Source organism: Heloderma suspectum, chromosome 3, assembly GCF_057233095.1.
Source record: "Heloderma suspectum isolate Gila_16-S chromosome 3, 16-S_ref, whole genome shotgun sequence".
NCBI classification, from domain to species: domain Eukaryota; kingdom Metazoa; phylum Chordata; class Lepidosauria; order Squamata; family Helodermatidae; genus Heloderma; species Heloderma suspectum.
The window spans coordinates 327722663-327747177 of NC_139460.1; the positions used below are offsets into that span (position 1 = coordinate 327722663).

A 24515-nucleotide genomic window follows, 5' to 3' on the forward strand; every position below is an offset into this window, starting at 1 on the left:
GCATAAATCATACATAGGTGTCTAGAAAGTGAAAATAGGATTGAAGCAAATTGTTTGGGTGGGAAAATTCTCATCACTACTGTCCAGTTGCCAAAATGCATTTTGCATGAAACTGTCAGCAGCTGTAATTCGCGGGGTTTTGAACATTTCCAGAAGGTCTTTTCTAGATCAGGACACATATTGCATAGCATTGCGGGGTGCCGGGTGGGGATGCATTCTGGGAACAGGGTACATTTTTACAAAGGAAAGTCACCTCCTGGTGACATTTCCTTGGAGTTTTTCTGTGCTCCTTTCCTCTTGTGGTCTGGATTGTGACGATTGAACTGTGGGTGGGTTTCCTCTTTGTGGCACGTAGACTAGATCAGCCTTCTTCAACCTGGTACCCTCCAGCATAGCTGTCTGGAGGTTTATGGGAGTTGTATTCCAACACATCTGGAGGGCATCAGGTTGAGGAAGTCTGGTCACTTCCTAGTCTACACTTCTATGATGCTTTCTCAACCTGCAAGAGAACCCATTGATCTTCAGCACAGGCTGTGGGTCATGGCTGGCATCTGAATGTACAGTAAGTTCGTCAAAGCCTTCTCCACCACCACCACCGCCACAAGGAGGGCGTTAATTGAATACAGGTGACTGGCTGCCACATCTTTGTTGCTTGCTGAGCACGAAGTCTAGGCTCTCCTCCTCTCTCCACTCCAGTCAGTGTGTGTCCGTGTTCAGGCGACGGAAGCTGTGTTTTCTTCTGTCGATCATTAGCAAAAGAAAGCTGAAGGCTCCCACGGAGGCAGGGCAATGGGCTGAGGCTTTGGTGCAGGTCAGGTGGGACTGGATCAAGAGCTGGAAGGTGAGCCCCAATTTCAGAGGAAAATGAAGCACCTTCTCCAATACCTGGGTTGCTTCTTTGCCTTCTTCTCTGCTGGCTTCCTGATTGCAGCTACCTGGACTGACTGCTGGATGGTGAACACAGACGACTCCCTGGAGGTAAAGCGCAAGCGAAAAGAGATGCCCGTTTCGAGCCCGTGGAATGAGAGGTGGTGCTGTTGGCCCAGCACCTCTCTTCCTCCAGTGCCACTGTGGCTATGGGCTGGTTGCCGGGTCTCAAGGCTGCTGGTTTTCTTTCTGGCTGGCTCCTTGGAATTCTAATGGCAGCCAGTCATGGGGTGGTCAGCCATTCATGGGGGGTGCAGCTTCCCATAGCAAGGAGGAGCAGTAAAGAAGGAAATCTTCACCAGGTGAATTTCTGCCTGCAGCTATTAACAGCACAGGAGCCCTCCCAGAAAAAGTGGCAGGTTGAATTTAGATCGTAAGTTCCTCAGCGCAGCAGCCTGACTTTGGGGCTCATGTTATTCTTTAGAGCACTATGCACATCGATGGTGCGGTATTATTGTTGTTGATGATGATGATTGTCGCAACTTTTAATTCATTCATGTAACAAGCACTTACCTGGAAGTACGTCCCATTAAACACAGTGGGACTTACATTCAGGTAGACATGCATCAGGTTGTGCTGCAAAAGCCGAAGTAGATTGCAACCCTATATAAACTTATCTGGAAGAAAGCCCCATTAAACTCAGTGGGGCTTACTTCTGATGAAACTTGCATGGGATTGCACTATTCATCCATTAAAATAGCATCCCTAATTCATCTGGCAACATGTTTTAAATTAGTCATTATTTTAAGTACTTATAAAATGGCAGGCACTGCCACAGAAGAGGCACCCCCCTTTGCTCCCTCCACACAGGAAGGCTTCTTCTAAGAGGGTGCTTGCTGAGACATATACATGGAGCATTTACAAACAAAGGAAGTGTGTTTTCTCCCCCCTTTCAATCTTATTGTTTTAGTCTTAAGCACATTTAGGCACAAGCCTATGGCCACTAGGGATGGCGGAGAAATCTGCCATGGACTCCAATGACGCCAGATTCTTCAGAATCTGGCCCCCTGGAGTCCGTGGGGGAACAGACTGCTCCCCCCGCCAACCCACAAAGTCCGGTCGGGACAGACCCTACCTGGCATCGGCCAGTCCGGGTCTGTTGTCTTCGGCCCGCAGCCATCCACTGCTGGGCTGCGGACGCAAATGGCATTTGGCATAGCGGACGCCATTTGCGTCCCTGCCCTTGGCCGTGATAGGCTACATAAATATTTACATAACCTATCATGGCCAAGGGTAGGGATGCAAATGGCGTCCGCTACGCCAGACGCCATTTGCGTGGCAGCGGACAGAAGTCCAGCTGCGGATAGGTCCGGCAGGCGGCTCTGCGGACTCGTCACAGAGCGGAGCCGGCCGGGGAGGATGCCGGGGGGAGGGACGGATCTCCTCCCCCTGCCCCGGAGACCCCTTCAGTGGACTGGTAAGTGAGTTTCGTACACCCCTAATGGCCACTAGTCAGCGGCTAGATGGCCAAAGGATAGGTCAGTTCCCTGAGAACTGACCTCCACCCCCTCCTGTGCCGCCTCATAGGCAGTGCAGAATGGCCCCACTCTGCGCTCGGAAGAGGGGCGTGGAGCGGCAAAAATGGGGCGTTCCCGGGGGCATGCTGGGGCGGGGAATTCAGAATCATAGAATAGTAGGGTTGGAAGGGGCCTACAAGACCATTGAGTATAACCCCCAATACTGGAAATTCAGTACGACACATTCTGCGTGTCATCCGGCCGCGCTTTGAGGTCCCATGGATAGACAGCCAAACTCGGCTGCCTAGCCGAGAAAGCAGGGCAAGGGGAGCGAGGAGGAGATCTGCTCCTCATCACCCCTCTCGCCCTGCACTGGATAGGCGGTTGCCCCCGGGCTCAGAGGAGACCATCAGTCAAGGTGGGATTGCTCCCTCCATTGATTAACACATATCTGATTAACTGAATTCTTTAATCAGGAATAGATGATGTTGATGATGTTGGTGATGTCAGAATTCCAGTGCGATATCAGAGTCATTTCCCTCTGCCCTTCCTCACCCTCATTTCAAAGTGTCTGCCCCTGGGGTTTGATTATAGATGTTACGTTCCTTTCATGAAAACACAAACTTTCTGGAACGTTTCAGGCATGTGAAAGCCCAACAAAAACAGCTCCTTGAAGCAGGGATATAATGCTGGCAGCACCTAGAGCTTATTGTTCCCTTGCCAGGTACTTCCCCTCTTCTTGTCACAAATGAAAGAGCATCTCTATGCCAGCCTAAAATCCTGAATTTAAAAGGGGGCTTCCGTTTTAAATGCAGAACCACAACAGACTCCCTTTACACGTGCATCCTTTCCCCCCTCCCCCTTCCCCCTCCTTCTCCCGCTTATCTGAGTCTTCCATGTGTTTCATTGATCTTGCTCCTCTTCTTGCTGCTTTTCCTGTTTCACGGAAAAAGGAGCGGAATACAAGTAGGGTAATTTGATAGCTCATTATCTCCGATCTATTTCAAAACGGAATAAAGGCCATTTAGTGCAGGAGACGCCCTGGAGGCTGACAGCGTCCGCAATCTTCCGTGAGCGAGCAATCTCAACAGCAGGATAAAAGCTCCGTGTAAGGAAGCCCTTTGCAAGTGGCAGAGGTGGATCAAAACTTGGGGAAATATTCTTTAGAAAACAGCTTACTAGGTCAACATTTTTGGGCCTGTTTTTGTGCTCAGGAAGAGCACAGAGTATCTGTGGAGTGAAGCCCTTCAGACTCTGTACCTGCTGAATATAAAGCAAAGGTGGGGGCAGCTTGCTTAAGAAAGAGAGCTTGCCAAAAATTCACAGGTTCTTCTAAAGAACAAAAACAAACATTGTGACAGCAAAGGAACCATTGAAAGAATTAAAGCACATTAAAAGTGCAATCCTATACATATCTACTCAGAAATAAGTTCCATTGAGTTCAATGGGGGTTACTTCCAAGGAAGTACATTTAGGATTAAAGCTTAAGGGTAGAATGCTATGCATGTTTAAACAGAAAAAAGTCCTACAACTCGCAGCATGCTGGCTGGGGGATGCTGGGACTTCTAGGCCTTTTTCTGCCTAAGCGTGCATAGGATTGTGCCTAAAATCGGCTCAGGTGACTTTCAACCAAATTGCTCATGTCTGCAAAGGGAAATCCCTGTTCAGCAATGGACAGCTTGATATTGGACTGATGTGCTGTTTATTATGGGAAGGAAAGAAAGGAAAGGTTCCTCCTGTGCGAGCACTGGGTCATTACTGACCCCTAGAGGGACGCCTGCTTACGCTGGAGTTTTCATGGCAGACTATAGCGGGGTGGTTTGCCATTGGAAATGGCAGATAAATCATCATACTGAACAGCAAAAATGGGTTTCACCTTGCCCCCTTGGTTCAAAGGCACCTCCAGCTGCCACGTCCCCTCTGTCTTTCATTAATGCGCCCTTGGGGTTAATGGCAGCCATGCTTCACACAGTCTTGCACTAGGCCTGGATGCCAAACTGCTCAGCAAAGGGCCTCCGGCATTAATACGTGACGGGTTGCGTCGCTTTCCTCACTTAACCAACTCATTGCCTCTCTAAATATCGGCATATGGTTAATGAGCTGTGATCCTTTCAAAGAGCTGGCATCAGAATGACCCGATGCTGAAACGGCAAACACACAGGAAGAAAGAAGGCCCAGCAGCCCAGGGAATAACCCAGACCGCTTTTCCCCTACGTCGCTCTTTCAGAGTTGATGGGAAAGTTAATTTCCCAGGTGTCACCTCTTTGGGTGAACTCCAGGACGCAAAACCAAGCTTGGCTTAAGTGAGTCTCTTCCAAAATCCCTCTTCCTCTCAAAACAGGGTGGCCACTGTGAATGACCAAAAAAAGATGAAATGCATCATCAAAAAAAAGAGGAGAAAAGAGGACACTGAGTTGCATAACATTTGCACGTGCTGATTTATACATACAGATGCAAATTTGGGAAGAATGATCATAATTTAAATAGAAATACAGCACATATCACCATAGCGTGGAAGACCGTGACCAGGGGAGCTGTGTGCCTTGCTCAGTCTGCTGTCCTTGAGCCCCTTCAAGGCCCTTTACCTCTTCCCCTGAGGGTTCTTTATCTTTAAATGGACTCGGACTGGACAGCCCTTCAAACAGAGGATGCCTTCAGAATATAGGACTGCCTCTGAGACAGCCCTTCATGTGGAGGACCATCCTCTGTAAAAAGAGACACATGGCCACCAATTGCTACACACCCAGGGGAAATTATGGAAACACAGTCCACCTTGCCCCAGCGGAGAAGGCCTTGAGCAGGCGACCCGTGTGCCTCAGTCTGCTGTCCAGGGGCTCACTTAACTGGGGATGGGCAACCATTCTGATTGGTTTGTCACCTTTCAAACAGAATTGGACTGGGCAGCCCTTCAAAGAGAGGGCTGTCCTCTAACAGCCCTTCAGCTAGAGGACTGCCCTCTGTAAAGTAGGACACCTGGCCACCCTGCTTCAAAATCCCTCCCCGCCTTTCCCATGAGGGCTTCAGCTTAGCCCCTCTGTTGCCTTTCCCAGCTGAAAGAAACATGTGCAGCTTCCTTATAGCGAGTCAGACTCTGCCTGCCTGGCCTGGGCTTGTCTGTCCTCCCCGGCAAAAGCTTTCCAGGGCCTCTGCTAGCCTTTTAACAGGAGATGTTGGGAAACAAGCCTGAGGGCAGCCTTCTGCGTGGCAGCGGGAGGCTGGTGGCTCCTATGTCAGTGGAGTGATGAATCTGCTTCGGCTTCCAGACTCTCCACTGGTGCAAAGCCTACCCTCTGCCACAGAGCCACAGGCCGGCATTTGTTCAGGGTCACGTTGTTTGCTAAATCTGCATCTTGCCTTTCCACCAAATGGTGCTCCAGGCATCCCTCATCGCAGTGCGCCCTCTCCTCCTCATCCTCTCTTGACTCCTCCCTCTTTCTTTCCCCTTTGTTGTGTTTCCTGAGTGGAAGAAACTGAGAACGTAAGTGCCTTGGGGCAGGGGCTTGTCACAACCACAGCAATAACGGCAGCTTCCTCCCACGCAGTTGAGTGCAACATGCCGTGGGCTGTGGTGGGAATGCGTCACTAATGCCTTTGATGGGATAACCACCTGTGACGAATATGACTCCATATTGGCTGAGCACCCAGGTATGTATGCTTTGGACTTCTTTAACCAGATTTGGGAGGCGGGGGCAAGGGAGCTGGACAGATTATGTCAGGTTTGAGGAAAACAGACTGCAGGGAAACCATTTACAGGGACATGTCACTATAAGGCGAGAAACGTTATTTTATTTGGTTTTGGCTTTAAACATTCCTCTTTAGAATATCAAAATCATATATGGTTCATTACATACAAGCAAAGGATACATATAAGCATATGATCATCCCACAGTGCAGGACACGGAATAATGGGCTCAAGTGACAGGAAGCCAGATTCCGGCTGAACATCAGGAAAAACTTCCTGACTGTTGGAGCTATACGACAATGGAAGCAATTACCTGGGGAGGCGGTGGGCTCTCCCACACTGGAGGCCTTCAAGACGAGGCTGGACAGCCACCTGTCAGGGATGCTTTGACTTGGATTCCTGCACTGAGCAGGGGGTTGGACTTGATGGTCTTAAAGGCCCCATCCAACCCTACTATTCTATGATTCTATGAAACCAGTTTAGCTTCTTAGGGTGCAATCCTATGGATGTTTAGACAGAAAAAGTCCTACAACTCTGGCTGGGAAATGCTGAGAGTTGTAGGACGTTTTCTGTCTAAACATGGATAGGATTGCACCTTTGTTTTAACAGCTAGTTGGCCACTGTGTGAACACAATGCTGGACTAGATGGACCCTTGGTCTGATCCAGCAGGGCTCTTCTTATGTTCTAATGTTCTTATTTGTCTATCCCAGTTTTCTATGAGAAATGTCACAAGGGATTTACAAAAAAGGATAAAATACATCACAAAAATCAAAACTGTAAACAAATAACTAAGCCACAAAAATGCAAGAAGCAAACAGCAAAAGGAAAGAAGACATGCCATGGGCCTTAATTATTGAAATGAGACATCTTTGTGACTTTTCCCACAGTTACGAGTTTTTGAACATGGAACGAAAATACAGAAGCCACCGCACCAGATATTCCAATTGTTAATAAAAGTTGTTTTCTCTCACACCTGCTGTATTTAGATTTCCATTGTGCCTGGGGCAGCGTTTGCCTCTGCCAGTTTTCAAAATTTTTTACACAATCAAAACAGCCAGTGGTTGCTAAGGTTTGGGGATAACAATCTTCAAAGCTTGCACGAAGAAGGCAGTTGGAGACGTTTCAGCCACAGTCCCTTGCTATCTTGGACCAAATCAAGGAAAGGTTACGATATCTGGGACTGTTTAGTTTAGAGAAAAGCTGAGTAAAGGCAAGACATTATAGAGATGTACAAAATTATGTGTGGTGTGGAGAAAGTGGATAGGGAGACATTCTTCTCCCTCTCCCATGATACTAGAACCCAGTGGGGTCCTCCCATGGAGCTGAACTGTAGGAGATGCAGGACAGATAAAAGGAAGGGCTTCTTCACACAGCACATAGTTAAACTATGGAATTCGCTACCACAGGATGGAGTGATGATGGCCACCAGTTTGGATGGCTTTAAATGGGGGTTAGACACATTCATGGAGGAGAAGATTATCAATGGCTACTAGTCCTGATGGCTATGTGCTCCCACCAGTAATTAGAAGCAGTTGCTGGGGAGCATGGGTGGGAGGGTGCTGTTCCACTCCTGTCCTGCTGGTGGTCTTCCCACAGACATCTGGTGGGCCACCGTGTGAGGAGAATGCTGGAGTAGAGGGACCTTTGGCCTGATCCAGCAGGGCTCTTCTGATGTTCTTACCATGTTTTGATGAATTTCCCCCAGCAGAGTTAATCAACCATGCTTCTCACCTGGGAATGAAAGTGAGACAAGGCAAGATGCTCGTTAACGGTGATTCACTCAGTGGTGCAGCTAGGACTGTTCCTGCAGCCAAGCCACCGCCCCTCCTCAAATGACCATCTAGAGAGCACGATGGGGCCATGGCAAACAGGCCCTGTGTCACCACCTCCCCACCCTCCAGAGCTGACACTGCCCACAGCATCATCCTTTCTTTTTATTTCTTAAAGTATTTTACAGTTAGGGAGCAGCTAACAGGACATGTGCATGCTTACAGATGCTCATCTTACGATTTTTATTTTAAAAATAGGTTATCCTTTTCTACAACAAAATGGTGCTTGTTCCCAAGTATTCCCAAACTGTAGGACTTTTTTCTATCTAAACATGCATAGGATTCCGTTGCTGTTGTTGTTGTTGTTCAGTCGTTGAGTCGTGTCTGACTCTTCGTGACCCCATGGACCATAGCACGCCAGGCCTTCCTGTCCTCTGCTCTCTCCCGGAGTGTGCTCAAGTTCATATTCATTGCATTGGTGATGCTATCCAGCCTTCTCATCCTCTGCCGTCCTCTTCTCCTTTTGCCTGCAATCTTTCCCAGAATCAGGGTCTTTTCCAGGGAGTTTTCTCTTCGCATTAGGTGGCCAAAATATTTGAGCTTCAGCTTCAGGATCTGTCCTTCCAATGAGCACTCAGGGTTGATTTCCTTTAGGATTGACTGATTTGACCTCCTTGCAGTCCAGGGGACTCATAAGAGTCTTCTCCAGCACCACAGTTCGAAAGCATCCATTCTTCGGCGCTCAGCCTTCCTTATAGTCCAGCTCTTACAGCCATACGTTGCTACTGGGAAAACCATAGCTTTGATGATACGAACCTTTGTTGGCAAGGTGATGTCTCTGCTTCTGACTATGCTGTCTAGGTTTGCTTTCCTCCCAAGGAGCAAGCGTCTTTTAATTTCATGGCTACTGTCACTGTCTGCGGTGATCTTGGAGCCCAAGAAAATAAAATCTGTCACTGCTTCCATTTCTTCCCCTTCTATATGCCAGGAAGTGATGGGGCCAGATGCCATGATCTTAGTTTTTTTAATGTTGAGTTTCAGACCAGCTTTTGCACTCTCCACTTTCACCCTCAACAAGAGGCTCTTTAGATCCTCTTCGCTTTCTGCCATTAGGGTGGTATCGTCTGCGTATCTGAGGTTGTTGATAATTCTCCCAGCAAACTTAATTCTGACCTGTGATTCATCCAACCCAGCGTTTTTCATGATGTACTCTGCATATAAGTTAAATAAGCAGGGCGACAATATGCAGTCTTCTCGTACTCCTTTCCCAATTTGGAACCAATCGGTTGTTCCATGTCTGCTTCTCACTGTTGCTCCTTGACCCTCATACAGGTTTCTCAGGAGACAGGTAAGGTGGTCTGGTACTCCCATCTCTTTAAGAATTTGCCAGAGTTTCACAAAACTACCTCACTTCTCATGCACCGCTAACCGGGTCGACTGTCTGAGCTCCACCCCGACATTTCTCTCTTAGCTCTGCGCTGCAGTCTAGTGTCTCTTAGGTCACAGCCCCTACTTTCCTCCTCTTCCTCGTCCTCCTCCTGGCTTCTCACAGAGGGGAGTAAGCGCTGGGGGGGGGGGCTTCAGGCCTGGCCATCTAGGAGTTAGTAACCTGAGAAGCACGCCTACCCATATCTGAACTGGCTTGGGAAAATGCATCCCCTGGTTCTGGCTGTTCCTCTTCTGAATCTGAGCTGCTATCTCCCTGTGCTCAGAATCAATCCACACACACACACACACACACACACATCCTCCATAAGGTCATTAAGTCCAGGATCAAAAATCACCCAGCTGCACCACTGGCTTCATTCCTTGAGTCTATGAACACATTTGAGGCTGCAGTTAAGTTCAGGGGTCTGTGTCCCAGTATCTGGCAGACAGAGTTTATGAATGCAGAACATCCTATAGCTTAGTGGTCGAGTCCATGTTTTGCACCTAGAAGGTCCCAGGTTCAAGCGCTGCTGCCAGTCAAGGCGGTCTGACTCAGTGGGAGACCGTTCAATGCTTCCCCATTCCATTTGTGCCTCCAGTCAACGCTTTCACTCGCTTTGCAGTGAAACTGGTCCTGACCCGAGCAATGCTGATCACAGCTGACATCCTGGCTGGTTTCGGATTCACCTTCCTCCTTCTGGGCCTTGACTGTGTGAAATTCCTCACGGACGAACCCTGCATCAAAACCCGCATCTGCTTCATCTCTGGATTAGCTCTGTTAACTGGAGGTAGTTGGCGACAGAACCTTGGGACCCAGGTTTGGAGTCAGGTGGAATTGTGGGTTGGAATGCATACTCTTGTGCAAATGCGCTAATGCACTGTACATTAGCTAATGCAAATTAGCGCTAATGTGACTTGGTGCAAATCCCCCATCCAAAGTGAAAAACCGGTCTGCAAATATGCAGAATCTGCACAACTCAGAAAAAGCCAGTCTGCTGCAGAATCTGCAGGTTGGATTCATGGAAATCCGAATTCACAGGTGCAAAAATGAGCAAATCCTCCTCAAATGTGCATTTTCACAGTTAGCCTATGGGGGAAATGTGCATTTTTGGCTTTGTTTTTTTTTTTAAAGCGTATTTTTCTACAGCGAAATTTGCAAAAGTTAGAAAAATGGTCTGAAGGTCTGCGGAATCCCAACAGGGGGAAAGCTGGTCCAGCGCAGAATCTGTGGGCCAGATTCATGAAAATCCAAACTCATTTGGTTCTATTGCGGATTTCTCTGACATTCCTAACTGTGGCAGGCGTATGAGCCTGGCTGCAGGCAGGCACATCTTGTTTTAGACATGAAGCACCATGGAGGGGATCCCATGGGTCAGCAGATGATTGTCTCTGCCTAGAGAGCTTCGGCTGTGGGGCACTATAGAAATATAAATCATCATCATTTTCTCTGAGGATGGGTAGGTAACACCTGGACCTTCCTCTGTTTCTTGCAGGGGCTCCGGGGCTCTTTGGGTCCATCTGGTACGCCATCGGGGTCTACGTAGAGCGCTCCACCTTGGTTTTGCACAATGTCTTTGTGGGCATCCAGTATAAATTTGGGTGGTCATGTTGGCTTGGACTGAGTGGGTCTCTTGGCTGCTTCTTATCCGGTGCTTTGCTCACCTGTTGCATGTATCTCTTCAGAGGTAAGAGTGAAAGGCAAAGAGGATGCGAACTTGCAGACTTTGACTAGGCACAATGTTTTGGGCAACCCCAAATCAAGCATCCATGCCCTACCATGTGCCCAGAGCAGGAAGTAGCAACCATGCAGATGCTGGACGAGGTCAGGGTGAATGCAGTGGAAGCTGGTGGCTCCAATATCAATGGGATGGTGAATCTGCTCTGGGTTTCAGTCAGAACCAGTCAGAACTCTAAAGGAGCAATCCAAGGTGCTTCGCAGGGGGAGGGTTAAGCTTCACACCTTATTCTGTGCTGATTTTTTTTTAATAGTTGCACCTTACATGTTTAATCTGTTGTACACTGCCCAGAGAACTTTGGTTATTGGGCAGTTCCAAAGTACAGCATATTAATTAATTAATTAATTGTTTGGTGTTTTGGGTATTTTGTCCCTGCCTCCTTTGACATCAGCCTGCCCAACCCTGGAATGTGGCTCCCAAGGTCTTCCAAAGCTGAATTCAGCCCATGGGATGAATGAGGTTCAACACCCCTGTGCTAAATTCTAGCAGGAAGCTATTAAGAAAATTGTGGTGGTGGTGGTGGTGGTGGTGATTTTCACTAGCCAGTAACATTTTTGTCTTTTGTCTCTCCCATAGATGTTAGCTCAAGCAGGTGCATTTCCTCCAGTACCTTACAGAAGGCTTATTCCCCTTCTGGAATGGCCAACCTGTACCATCCATCCTCCCAGACAGCCACTGCCAAAATGTACGCAATGGACACCAGAGTGTGAGGAAGGGGAGGTGCTGGGAAGGAGGAAAGCATTGTACTCATAATCTTTGCAACTTATTGGGCTCAGATACCATGATTCGGTGGCTGTGATTCATCCTAAAAGACTGGTTGTTTTCACAAATGGTGTTCAGGACAGCTTCTCATCTGTAACACCTGTTCCTTTATTTTTAACAAAATATGACTAGATGACTTAATGACTGAACAACAAATAATAGAGTGTATAATGCAGGAAACACCCATATTTAATTTGACTGGTCGAGAAATGTTTAATTCCATTGAACCAGTGGGTGCACGGCACACCCGTTTCCACGGGCAGATACAGCCTTAAATGCATGCCTCATCCATTGCTGCAATGGCTGGAGGCTTTCTGCATTGTGGACTGCCATTGGGGCTTTTGCTCTGGGGCACTTTCTCTCCTGTGGTGGGGGTCCGAGTGTGGTTTATAAGACAATCATCCCATCATGCATGCAGGGAAATCCAAAAACACATGATAAAGCCTCTTGTGGAAAAAAAGAACAACCCAACACTTTAAAATGATAGCATGGAAAGAATAACATTTTTGGACCTCACTGGCTGGCTAGGAAGTCTGGGCTGCAGCACTTGCTTTCGAACAGATCCTGCTTTGGGACAGCCTGTATTCCTGCTTGCCTGCTATCTGCGCAACCTGTACATATGTGTAAATAAACAGATATTATAGAACACTGTAAGTCAGCCATGGTCTTTCTTCCAAAGAAACTGGCCCTCTGAAGCGTTCCCTGGAATCTTCTGCCACTCGGAGAATGGTCAAGCATGAAATGGTGTGCCAATCACATATGCAGGTTTTTCACTGATACCCTGGGGAAGATGCTGATGCTAGGGAGAGTGGAAGGCAAAAGGAAGAGGGGCTGACCAAGGGCAAGATGGGTGGATGATATTCTGGAGGTGATGGACTCGACTTTGGGGGAGCTGGGGGTGGCGACGGCTGACAGGAAGCTCTGGCGTGGGCTGATCAATGAAGTCACGAAGAGTCGGAAGCGACTGACCGAATGAACATCAAAAGGCATGTGTCCACTAAGAAGCTACAGCCAATCTCAGCTGCCCAATGCATACACAGAGACAAACCCATGTGCATGAATAATGTCTCATGTGATCATCTACATGTTAAGATTTATGCTAATTCTTACCTGAAAATAGCTTCCACGTCTACATTTTTGTACATCAGCAGATCCTTCTGGGAGCTTTATGGAGTTACACAGATTTTTTCATCAGGCACTTTGGAAATGTTTTTTTTTTTTTTCCCCCAACTATACAGAGCTCAAAACACATGGCATTTTCATTTATATTCGATACTTTGCTGAGATAGCAGGCTTCTCAGAGTTTGTTTGTTTGTTAAGTCCAAATGGGCATGAGGCATTGAGCAGCAAGAGGGCTCAAACGGTTGGAATCCCACAAGCTGTTTCCGCCAGCATCATTTCATAACTCAGACCAATCTCGGTTACTGACATGTTTCACTCCAATGACTTCCACTGTTTTTGTTTGTCAGTTTTCATGCTATATTTCCACAACGTCAAAGGAATTTTCTTCAGGGCAAGGACAAGCAAACAATGCCCCAGATGCTTTTTGCATGGGACAATGGGAAATACAATTCATTTTATTCCCACACCCCAGGCTAATTTGGCATCACTTTCAGATGAAAGTCGAGAACGAAGAGCAGCTGGCACACCAGAGCTCACGCCAGCCTTGTCTGGGATCATCCCGGCTTTTTAGCTGCCCGGAAGCTGAAACAACCCTCACCATTGTGATCAGTGAAGATTGCGCTGCATCATGGGGGAGAAAGGAGGGCATTTGCCTTAGCTGTGGACTTGAAAAAGGTGGCAAAGAGGCTGCGTCACAAGCAAGGAAGGAGCAGCAGCAGGGAAAGGTGACATTGTTCTTGGGACATCTATAACTTCCTGGGCCAGGTGAGGTGGAGGGCATGCAGCCATCTATGCTGGGCTACAGAATCCTGCCCAGGCGGCTCCAACAACCAGCGGGCCAGGCTGGTGGGATGTGACAGCGTGCCCGTAGGCCCTGCTTTTCCCAGCATGAAGAAAAGCACGCAGATGTCAGCTCTCTGCTTTTTGCAAAGGAAGAGGGCGCGGTCTCTTGCCACCTGGCGGTCGGAAGGAGGGGAAGCAAAAACGTCCCATCTGGATTGTCAGTTCTGGGTTGGTAGTAACATTCTGTTGAAAGACGTTGCTATTTTATATATAAACAATCCGCATTTCCCTTCTCCCTCTATGCCCATTTACCTCTTTATTTACACCCACACACACTTTTTAAAAATATAATAAAGTATAAAGTGAAGCAAACAAATAAAACAGAAGAAAACATATATGTATAAAAACATTATCTGCAGTATTTCTCTCCAGTCTCCTGGTCATATGCTGTTGATGGTTTCCCCCTTGGAAAGGGCACACTCAGGGGCTGCCCCTCTCTTTTCTTTTCACTGCTTTGGAATTAAAATGGATGGAGCAAATACCTCCAGCTTTTAAAATATTTGTTAATTGTTTGTTGCATTTACTGTATATCCCTCCATTCCTCCAAGGAGTCCAAAGTGGCATACAAGATCCTCTCTATTTTATCCTCACAACAACCCTGTGAGTTAGGTTAGGCTGAATGCTAAGCCCAGTCCAGCACTCTCACCACTACGCCACACTGGCTCCTTTTATGATGATGATTCGTTTTTAAACTCGCTTCATTTGCAAAGGCGCCTTGCAGTCTTCATTGTGTTTGCTGTCACAGCATCCTCGTAAGGATGGTCACTCTTCCTTACTGCTGTGCTGAAAATTTCTTGCACTTTTTTTTTTTTTTTTACCATTCTCATTCAATTTGATAGCAAAGAAATTGCTTTTGAAAAGAAATTCAAAGGAGAAGAAAATTTCGGAGAAATTCTCATGGGTTGGGTTTGGGTTTCTTGTGCTTATCTTATGAGGTGGCCAAGGAGCGTGCATGAGTGTCCTTCTGTCTTGCATAGTACAATCATTTCTCCCACAGCCTTTAGCCTCCTTGGCTTCCTGCACTTCAATTAAAGCCCGAGGGAAGAAGGCATCATGAAGTAATTCCTCCCATAGAGCGTTTTTCAGATCAGGAAGTGCAGGCAGCCTGGGAGGCTGCAGAGCAATGGGGAGATGTGTAATAGGAAGATACACACACAGTCACTGTTGGCCATGGCACAGTAGGCTGACCATATCTCCTTAAGACAAAAACAGGATATTGGGATGACAAAAACGGGATGGGATACGTAATATTCCGTATTCATGAAAAAGTCTATGCTAATGTCCCACTGGAGAGTTCCACTATAATAAAAAAAATAGCTAACAGCCTGTTGAACTGAAATATGAGTCTGAAAAGTCCAAATCAAACTGAAGGTAGGGCAGAAAGAATCTCTATGGGTGGAATGATGGTAGAAATAGCAGTGAGACTCACCCTCCTGGCTCCCTCCCACATGCTGAATGGGGCTCAGCGGCTGCCTCTCGAATTCCCTGCCACTGCAGACAAGCAAGGGGGCGGCGTCTGGTCATCGCTAGCTCAAGAAGCCTGGCCCTGGCTGGATAAAGTCAACGGAACTTCCTCTTTCGTCACACTAGTAGTTTTACTGCACGCAGTGATTAGCATAGAGCCTTATGGCAAACGCGTTCAGTTTTTTTACAAAAAATTAAAAACGGGACAAAATTGACATTTATATTAAAATGATGGGATGGTCGGGAAATATGAAAAAAATGGTACTGTCTCATTTAAAACAGTACGTATGGTCAGCCTACCTCACAGTGATTTGGTAAGCTCAAAAACACCACACATAAAAATTATAAAATGTCTGGAGATGTAGCGCTGTCCATGGACACCCCCACACACACACACACACCAACTGCAGAGGCTGATTTTGAGCTTCAGATTCAGGCCCAATCTGCTTCAAACCTGATCTGACTAGCTTTGGACTCTGGATCCAAAGCAAGATTCGGAAATCCAAATTATTCGGATTTTACATTTTCCCATTACCTTGCATGGAAAACAGAAACTTTTTTTTAGTTTTTATGATAAATATATAAAATTTGGAGACCTGGCAGCCCCTATGGAGATTATTGAACCTGCCAGATATCAGACTGATCCAGTGGCTTTTGTGCTAGCCACAGGTAAATTTAATTTTTTTCAAGGAAATCTGTCAAAGCAAAGAGCTATAATGTGGGGGCCTTCCACATAAGTGCATGGAATTTGTGGACCTGGCAGCTCCTATGGAGCTGATTGAACCTGCCAGATATCAGACAGGTAGATCCAGTGGCTTTTGTGCTAGCCACAGGTAAATTTGGCTTTTTACAAGAAAATATCCCAAAACAAAGAGCTAAAAAAAATTTGTTCTTCCACATAACTTCATGGAATTTGGGGACCTGGCAGTTCTAGGGAGCTGACTGAACCTGCCAAACTTCAGACACCTAGGTCCAGTGGCTTTGGTGCTAGCCCTACATAAAGTTTCCTTTTCTCAAAACCTAAAACAAAAAGTAAAACAAAAAACAAAAACCTGTCAAGCCACACATGGGATCAGAGATGCTAATCAGAAGGTGTTTAAGGTGACAATTAGGAGGTCCCCATCCCTAATCTCTGGTGTAGGTTTTCTTGTTGTTTTGTTTTATTTTGTTTTTTGAAGTGCAAAATAACCCCTCTCCTCTGGTACTTTCCTTCTGTTTGTCCTGAACCTGCCACCACTCAGCTTCAGTGGATGACCTGAGGCTCTTCTCATTAAGGGAAGAAAAGAAGTTAAACCTTATTTTGGCTGCCATGCACATTACCTGGGAGTAAGTCACACTGAACTCAGTAGAGCTTATTTGTTGCAGTGCTCCACTTTCTCTACCCCAGGTAATTTTGTAAACCTCCCCCCTTATTTGCTTGTCTTCTAAATTAAATAGCCCAAACATTGAAGCCTTTCCTTATAGAGGACTTGTTCCAGCCCCCTGGTCATTTTGGCAGCCCCTTTCCCCATTTGTAAAAGAAAGGGTAAGATGAAGCAGACATTTTTTAAAAAATGCACGTAGCCTAGCCTAATCATATTCTTCTTATGGTCATCTGATGTACATAAGAGAAAACAAATGACAGGCAAACGGTCTTGGAAAATCAGCAAAATAGGTGTGAATTCTTTGTTTTTTAATATAAGGACATGAACTTTTGGGACATGGTGGTAGCTCCTTCAGAGGTAGTTGACAACCCTGCCAAGTTTCACAGGTAGGTCCAGTGGCTTTTGTCACAGGTAAACATTTTCCCAGTGTTTCTTTCTTTTACTTTTTTTAAAGGGCCTTCTTACAGGGAGCCAAGTCATACCCACCAGCAGTACCAGCCAGCCACCATTCAGGTGGGCACGTTCAAGGCTGGCGCAGTCTCCCTGGCAGTGGAGGAACTGTGCAGCATGGCATGGGTGGCAGAAGCTGGAGGCGGAGGAGGAGGGCAGCAGCAGCAGCAGCTAGGAGGGCACCGCATGAGCACGAGACATGGGGCGGGCAGGCTGGCTGGCAGAGAGGCAAAGAGACACCGGTTCAAAGCTGGGACATTCCCTTTGGGAGAGGAACCATGAGGGGCGGGCTAAGTGTCTCGCCCATTCAGAGTTGATGTACTGTGCCGAGGGTGGTGCGGGGGGTGGGCATGGGTGGCATAGGCTGGCAGAGGAGGAGGGCAGCAGCACCAGCAAGGAGGGCCCCAGGCGGGGACTGGGCAAGCAGAGAGGAGGATGGGCAGCTTCATATCACGTATTGTGTAGCACTTTGCCCCACAGTATATATTGGACTGTGTATTAGTGTACTGCTCTGGCCACACACAGTTTGCTTGTACGCTGCACACACAGCGCGCGCGCGCACACGACCAAAAGAAAAGCAGATGCTGAAAGAAAAGGCTAAGAGGTGGGCAGAAGGAGAGTAACACTATCTCTCTAAAGCCTAACAGAAAGGGGGGGGGTTTGAATTATTATTATCTTTGTTTTTTATAAGAATATAGATGAAGAGTTGAAAAGTGGGAAGGAATAGTAATGGGGGCGGGGAGCCAAAGAACAAGCAGTAAAAGTAAGGAAACAAACTTCTAACAACTAGAAGAGAAAGTGTGTGTGTGTGTGTGTGTGTGTGTGAAGAAGGATTTAAGGGAAAGGGAAGATTAAGAACTGGAATTGAGAAGGGCAGGTACTAGAACAGCTGCACTAGCAAAATCCAATAATAACGAACTCTCCTCCTTCTACCAACTCTCTCTCACACTGGGAAACGAAAGCAGAATTCTATGCAAGTTCTCCTCAGCCACTGTACCTGGAGACTGCTGGGTTAAAAGTTCAGCCCCATTGGCACCTAGAGATGCCGACTGCCAAGGCTCAGTTCCCCCCTCCCTAATCTTAAGCAAACAGTTACACTTCTCAGACAGGCTATCTGGCCTTCAGAATTGTTCAGTTTGGTCCAAAGTGATCCAAATTGATTCAGATCGATCTGACCCACTTCAGACTGATCTGAAGCTGATTCAGATCTGGACCACTTTGGTCCAAATCACCCCACTTTGGTTCAGAGCCAAAGCGGTGCACAGCCCTACTGAGAATGACACAGAACAATGAAAGCCTCTTTCATGGGGGAAGGAAACTTTCAGGAAACTGGAGATCGGGTTTTGTCACAGTGCCAGCTCCACCCTTTCCCTGGAGCTGCTAGACGCAACACTTCCCTCTCACACCTGCACTGTGGAGGAGGTGAAATGGGGACCAGGCTGCCAGCACAGCTGGCAGTGCAAAACAGAAAGAAAAGAAGGAAAGAAAACCCCTTATGAAAAAGAAAGAAGCTGTGCTACAACCCCTGCCAACAGGGAACCCTACCTGTGAGAAACTGTTGAAGAAGTTCTCCTCTCCCCCTTCCCCAGAGAATTCAGTGAAATTGTCCCCCCAGTTTCTCTGCCCACAAAAAGGGTGGAGAATTTCGAAAGAAGACCTTTTGTGCACAGACAGCTCTACTCTTGCTTCCATTTTCCAGTGGGGAAAGCAGGCTGAGAGGTAGCTTGCCTGAGGCTACTGCCAAGTAAAAAAATAATACCTGTGGCACTCAGAAGTAAAACCAGCATTAGCAGCGAGGTGGAGCTTGAAGGAGGATGGAGTTTGAAGGAGGAGACCAAGGCAGAACGTTAGAGACAGGTAAGGAGAGAACAGTAGATCCTGTAACTGCTCTGAGTTGAATGATCTTAATAAAATACAGTGTTAGATGAAGTTGGAAGTGGTTCCTTTGATTACTTGCATGACACACGATGGCAGCAGAAAGTTCATGAGGAAGCCCAAGAGGAGAGAAAGATCAAGGGCGCAGCAGGGATTAAAACAGATTGTTAAGAAATGTGGAGGGACTGAAGCCTCCAAGACAGCTGGAATTCCTATTTAGTGTAGAAGTGCTTGAATTCTCTTGAGGGGTATTGTGGGCCATTGTCTGAGAACACAGTATCAGGTATACCATGCCTTGCAAAATGAGGTTTAGTGTGCAATCCTATGCATGTTTAAGAGCAGAGGGGTCTGAGGTTTTTCACATACTTAGGGCACAATCCTGTGCATTGTAGGTAGGAAAAAGTCCTCCAACTCCCAGCATTCCCCAGCCAATTTCCTAATCACTGTTCCTGCTTGAGTGTCTTCTAGATAATCCACCTACTGCTGGTTTTACTTCTGAGCACCATACATATTGATACACTGACAGTGAGGCTTCCTCCCAGGTAGGTCTGCATAGTTAAGGCGTGATCTTAATAGGCTGGAGCGCTGGGCAGAAAACAGCAGAATGACATTTAATAGGGATAAATGCCAAGTTCTGCACCTAGGAAAAAGAAACCAAATGCACAGTTACAAGATGGGGGATACCTGGCTCAATAATACTACAAGCAAGAAGGATCTGGGAATTGTTGTAGACCACAAGCTGAATATGAGCCAACAATATGATGTGGCTGCAAAAAAGGCAAATGCTATTTGGGGCTGCATTAATAGAAGTATAGCTTCCAAATTCCGTGAAGTACTAGTCTTCCTCTACTCAGCACTGGTTAGGCCTCATCTGGAGTACTGTGTCCAATTCTGGGCACTGCACTTTAAGAAGGATGCAGACAAACTGGAGAGGGTTCAGAGGAGGCAACGGGGATGATCAGGAGACTGGAAACAAAGCCCTATGAGGAGAGACTGAAAGAACTGGGCATGTTTAGCCTTGAGAAGAGAAGACTGAGGGGAGATATGATAGTGCTCTTCAAGTACTCGAAAGGTTGTCACAGAGAGGAAAGCCGGGATCTCTTCTTGATCATCCCAGAGTGCAGGACACGGAATAATGGGCTCAAGTTACAGGAAGCCAGATTCCATCTGAACATCAGGAAAAAGTTCCTGCTTGTTAGAGCAATACAACAATGGAACCCATGACTTAGGGAGGTGGTGGGCTCTCCCACACTGGAAACATTCAAGACAAGGCTGGACAGCCATCTGTCAGGGATGCTCTGACTTGGATTCCTGCATTGAGCAGGGGGTTGGACTCGATGGTCTTACAGGCCCCTTCCAACCCTGCTATTCTATGATTCTATGATAAGGCTGCGATTCTAAATGCAGTTACCTAGGAGTAAGCCCCATTGAACTTGATGACACTTACATCTTCTGAGTAGACCTGTATAGAATTGTGCTGTAAAGTCTAGTTCCACCTGTAAAGCAGGTGAGGTGGTACACATGGTTCTGGGCCATACCAGTTCAACCTGCAGGTTCACCTGAGTTGATGCTCTTTCATATGACATAATTATCCATGCATAGAAGGTATGAACCTTTCTCTCTCCCACCCACCCCCGACATGTTTTAAAAAGAAATAAAACAAGCTGGACATCTTTTGCATGGGGGAGCATTTAGTCTAGGGGTGGGAAATGAATACATACCTCAGCCTGTTGCTTCCCCTAAACATTGCTTGGGTTTTTCCTTTGAGATGTTGGCGGATTGGAAATCCTATCAGCCCCACCCAGCATAGCCCCAGATTATGGGAGCTGAAGTCCAACAAGATCTAGAGGGCTACACAGTGCCCATTCCTGTTCTAGTCTCATGAGCCTCCACTTACAGTCTGAACTGGTATAGCCCAGCCACAGCTTTGCCACCTCCCTAAATGGTATAGTCCAGGCTTTGCTAAATGCCCCCCCCCCCCCGTGCAAAAGCAAGGCTGCACCTGCACAAATTCAGACCGGCAACCATGGCTGAGAATAAGACAGAAAAACCTGTGATCAGAAAGCCCAGTGCTGCTGACCTTATCAATTCAGTTTCATTCAAAAGACACTTTATAGGCACAACAAGATATATAGAAGTGTGGCTGAAATAGTCAGGGGGAAAAAATTCCAGCCCCCCCACAGGCAGGAAGTGCAAAGAAAATAAAAGCCAAATAGAGGTGATTCTATTTTCTCCCTTCACCATATGGTGGCTCTGTGTGTGTGTCCCCATCATATCCTCACAACAGCCCTGCAGGGTAGGTCACAATAAGGAACAGTGGATGGCCCCAGGTCACCCAATATGCAGCAGGGCAGAGCCTGGATGGAATCACGGCCTCTGTTCACTACACCGCCTTTAGAATATGCCCAGCCACTCAAGCTCCAGCAAGCGCCATTCAGATCAAGCCCTATTCATCCTTCCCCAGCTCTTACCGAAGTCGGATCTTTGCACCACAAGATTTGTGTCCTTCGGTGCTGTCCTCGAGTGATTGGCTGCTCCATATCCAAGGCAACGTTCAGCGGAAGCGACATACTCATTCCTGCAAAGGGAGATGTAGCATTCTTCTGGGAGATTCAATCAGAGACGGACCAAGCATTTTGAACTGGGACACACACGCACTCTGGCTCATCTCCCATCGCAACTCATAACTTAGGACTTTATTTATTTATTTATTTATATACTGCCCAATAGCCGAAGCTCTCTGAAATCATGTCCAGAACAGGTTCATTAAGGATGCATGATGCCCAGAAGCCCAGCACGACGACACCCCCCCGCCCAGTCTCCACTGGGGCAACAGCTGGCTCCGCTTCCCGACATGGATGGTGATGCGTTCCTCAAACGGGCTGCTCCCTCTCTGGCTCCAGCTCTCCTGCAGGTCCGAGAGAGGGCGAGACCTGGGCCACAGTCACGCACAGAGGGACCCTCTGTCTTTCCCCCCAGGGGTGGAAGGGCATCCAGCTGTGGGGGCCATTTTTGCCCAAAAAGCAGACTGCAGGGAAATAGGCATGGGGGGGGGGAAGTGTGTGTGTGTGGGGGAGTCAGAGGTTAGTCCTGCATCTCTGCTGTGCACCCCATCCGCTTTGGCCGTAAGTACAGGGGAGGGGGAGGCTTGCATGGCCGGATGAACCAGTGGATCAAGGGGTGGCAGCCCCGGGCTCCCCATCTCACGGGCCCACCAGCTAGCCCAGCTTTCGAATTAAAAAAAGGAGGCAGTGGGTCAGTCTCTGTCTCTTTCTGGAGTGAGTGAATGAGTGTGTGTGTGTGTGTGTGAGAGAGAGAGAGAGAAAGAGAGAGAGATGGGGGTGGGTCTCTGTGTCTCTGTGTGCCTACATACTGTCAAAGGGGACGCTTGCATTTGTTATTTCAGTGCTCTACCATGAACGATGTATTAGTCTTTTGCTTCTGGGAAAGCACAGCAGATGATTTCCACAAAAAATATGCCATAAAAAATGTCTTTGCATTATTGTTGTACCTAACATAGCTTTCTTGTGTGTGTGCATGCGTGCATGCACGCATGCACAAATGTCATGTGTGGGCTCATTATTGGGGGCAGAGAGCAGGGGCCCCACTGCAGAGGGCTGGCTCCATGGCCCACTGTGGCCTTGATCCAGCCCTGTTTGTCCAGTGTCTTTCCCTGCTCCCAGCCTGCATGGCTTTTGGCTCAAACCCTCTCCTCCCAAATTCTCACGTTTACCTCCTCCTTCTGCATGCAAAATGTCCATCCACACGCCTAAGGATGTCTCTGTCATGAATAGGCTTCCCTTCAGAATATTGAACTGAAAATGCAATAGGAAGGGCAAAGCCCCCAACTAGCCCAACCTTCTCCAGCTGGGCAGAAGCCCCTCCCAATCGGAGCCCAGGAGCACCCGCGCATGGAGCAGGCTGGGGCCCAAGAGCCAAGGGAAGCAGAACGCATTGTCCTGCACTGCAGGGTCACCCCAGCTGCCCATATATTGCAACACGCTCCCCACTTCCTCTGGCAGAGAGAGGTTCCCGGGCAGCACTGCCAGATTGGCAGCATAGCACCGTGCACACTTACATGGTGGAAGTATTCAAACATCTGTAACCTGCCCTATATTGTTGAGATCTCAGGGCAGTATATTCTGTGCAATGGGGCTTGCTCCCATTCCCGGGAAAGTGGACACAGGGGAGGAGAGTGCCAGAGGCTTGTGGAAGGGGCGACGAGCCTCTTTCAGCCCAAGAGCCGAATTTCACTTCTGAGAAGCTCTTGGGGGCTACATTCCAGTGGTGGGAGGGGCCAAAGGCAAAGGGGGGCAGGGCCAGAAATGCCCCAAACATCAGCATATTGTGGCTTGAAGCTCTTCCTCCCAGCACCTAAGCCTTTGGGGAGACATCTCAGCCTTTGAGAAGGGCGGCGGTGGGGGGGGGGACTGCACAAAAGCCAGGAAACCACCAAAGGATTGGTGTTCGGGGAAAGGGGGGGCTGAGAAAGGGGGCGGGGCCTTCTGGGGAATCCCAGCAGGCTGGGGTTGGTGCCTGAGATTCAACACATCTGACTAGGGGTAGACTACTATAGAATTAAATCCAAAAACTTCTTTATTGGGACTAACAGATAAACACGTAGAAGAGAAGGGGGGGGGAACCCTCTTTCTCTACATGACAACGGCTGCAAGGTTATTGTATGCACAAAGGTGGAAGAATGAAACCATACCAACTGTGAGCGAGTGGATCATGACAATGATGGAGCTGGCAGAGATGGCAAAACTTACTATTATAATTCAAGAAGGGCCAACAACTAAATTTATGATAGACTGGAAACCTTTTATAGAATTTGTACAAGAAATAGAGAAAAATGATATCTATGTATGTGGATTTTGAACCTTGAGATTGTAACAATGTAACCTAAACGCCATTGTATGTGCCTTAAGCAGCACGTAGTATTGTGAGAGCTGCGCATGCCTGGAATGAGTGAGCAGTAACCCTAAGATAAGGTAGCCAGGCAAACTGCTAGCAACCAATCACAGTGACACGCTGGCTGAGGAATGCAAGCTGAGTGATAAAACTGCAGCGCGGAGGTTGCCCAGGGTCGACTCTGCTTTTGAGCGTGAGCTCCTCTGTCGAACTGTTTGCAAACAACAAAATCGAGTTGGACCCAGCCTGAAGTTGACTCTCCTCTGTGGGGCAAATTGGACTAGCCTCCAGGGGGCAAAACTAGCATTTTGTGCAACAAGATGGTTCTCCTTTTGTTGTTGTTGTTGTTAAAATTAGGAGAGAAATGAGATAATGTCTGTGAACTCAAGGTATGATACACAACTAAGATAAGAAGTAGAGAATAATAATAAGCATTTGTTGTGTAAGGGGAGCCAAAGGTAGATACCTTACAATCTTAAGAGATATTTTAGTGTATGTGTATTGTGTGTTTATGTTGTTTTTGTGTTTTGTTTTTCTTTTTTTAAAAAAAATTATTATATATAAATAAAAAAATTGCTTTATTCAAAGATACACAAGCAAAGAGGCCCTCTGATGAGATAAAAGGTCCCCCAGAGAAGAAATTGGGCATCCCACACTGACCGAACCCCTAGTCAGGGCCGGGCAACAGGTCCAGGAGGGGGGTGGCAGCTGCAGTCCCCCCTCG

The 24515-nt window shown here is 47.5% G+C and overlaps 1 protein-coding gene and 1 long non-coding RNA gene across 2 annotated transcripts; one reads left to right on the forward strand and one right to left on the reverse strand.

The window, feature by feature from the left end:
• The first annotated feature begins 802 nt into the window (after positions 1 to 802).
• CLDN16 (claudin 16) lies at positions 803 to 11710 on the forward strand. The gene is made up of 5 exons (XM_084847823.1): positions 803 to 978; positions 5927 to 6029; positions 9888 to 10052; positions 10758 to 10949; positions 11577 to 11710. The coding sequence occupies exons 1-5, from the start codon at positions 865 to 867 to the stop codon at positions 11708 to 11710; spliced, it is 708 nt and encodes a 235-aa protein (XP_084703949.1). The 5' UTR covers positions 803 to 864.
• On the reverse strand, positions 6150 to 22684 carry LOC146351790 (uncharacterized). The gene is made up of 3 exons (XR_014789677.1): positions 22614 to 22684; positions 21352 to 21458; positions 6150 to 7798 (listed from the first exon to the last, which is right to left on the reverse strand). It is a non-coding gene; the product is annotated as an uncharacterized LOC146351790 (long non-coding RNA).
• Between the last annotated feature and the right edge of the window lie 1831 nt (positions 22685 to 24515).

What these genes read in the sequence shown, in the direction of transcription:
- CLDN16 (XM_084847823.1), top strand. Translation starts at nt 865, where the DNA reads ATGAAGCACCTTCTCCAATACCTGGGTTGCTTCTTTGCCTTCTTCTCT. An exon ending in ACACAGACGACTCCCTGGAG is followed by an intron (nt 979 to 5,926) that starts GTAAAGCGCAAG and finishes CCTCCCACGCAG; the next exon opens with TTGAGTGCAACATGCCGTGG. An exon ending in CATATTGGCTGAGCACCCAG is followed by an intron (nt 6,030 to 9,887) that starts GTATGTATGCTT and finishes CTCGCTTTGCAG; the next exon opens with TGAAACTGGTCCTGACCCGA.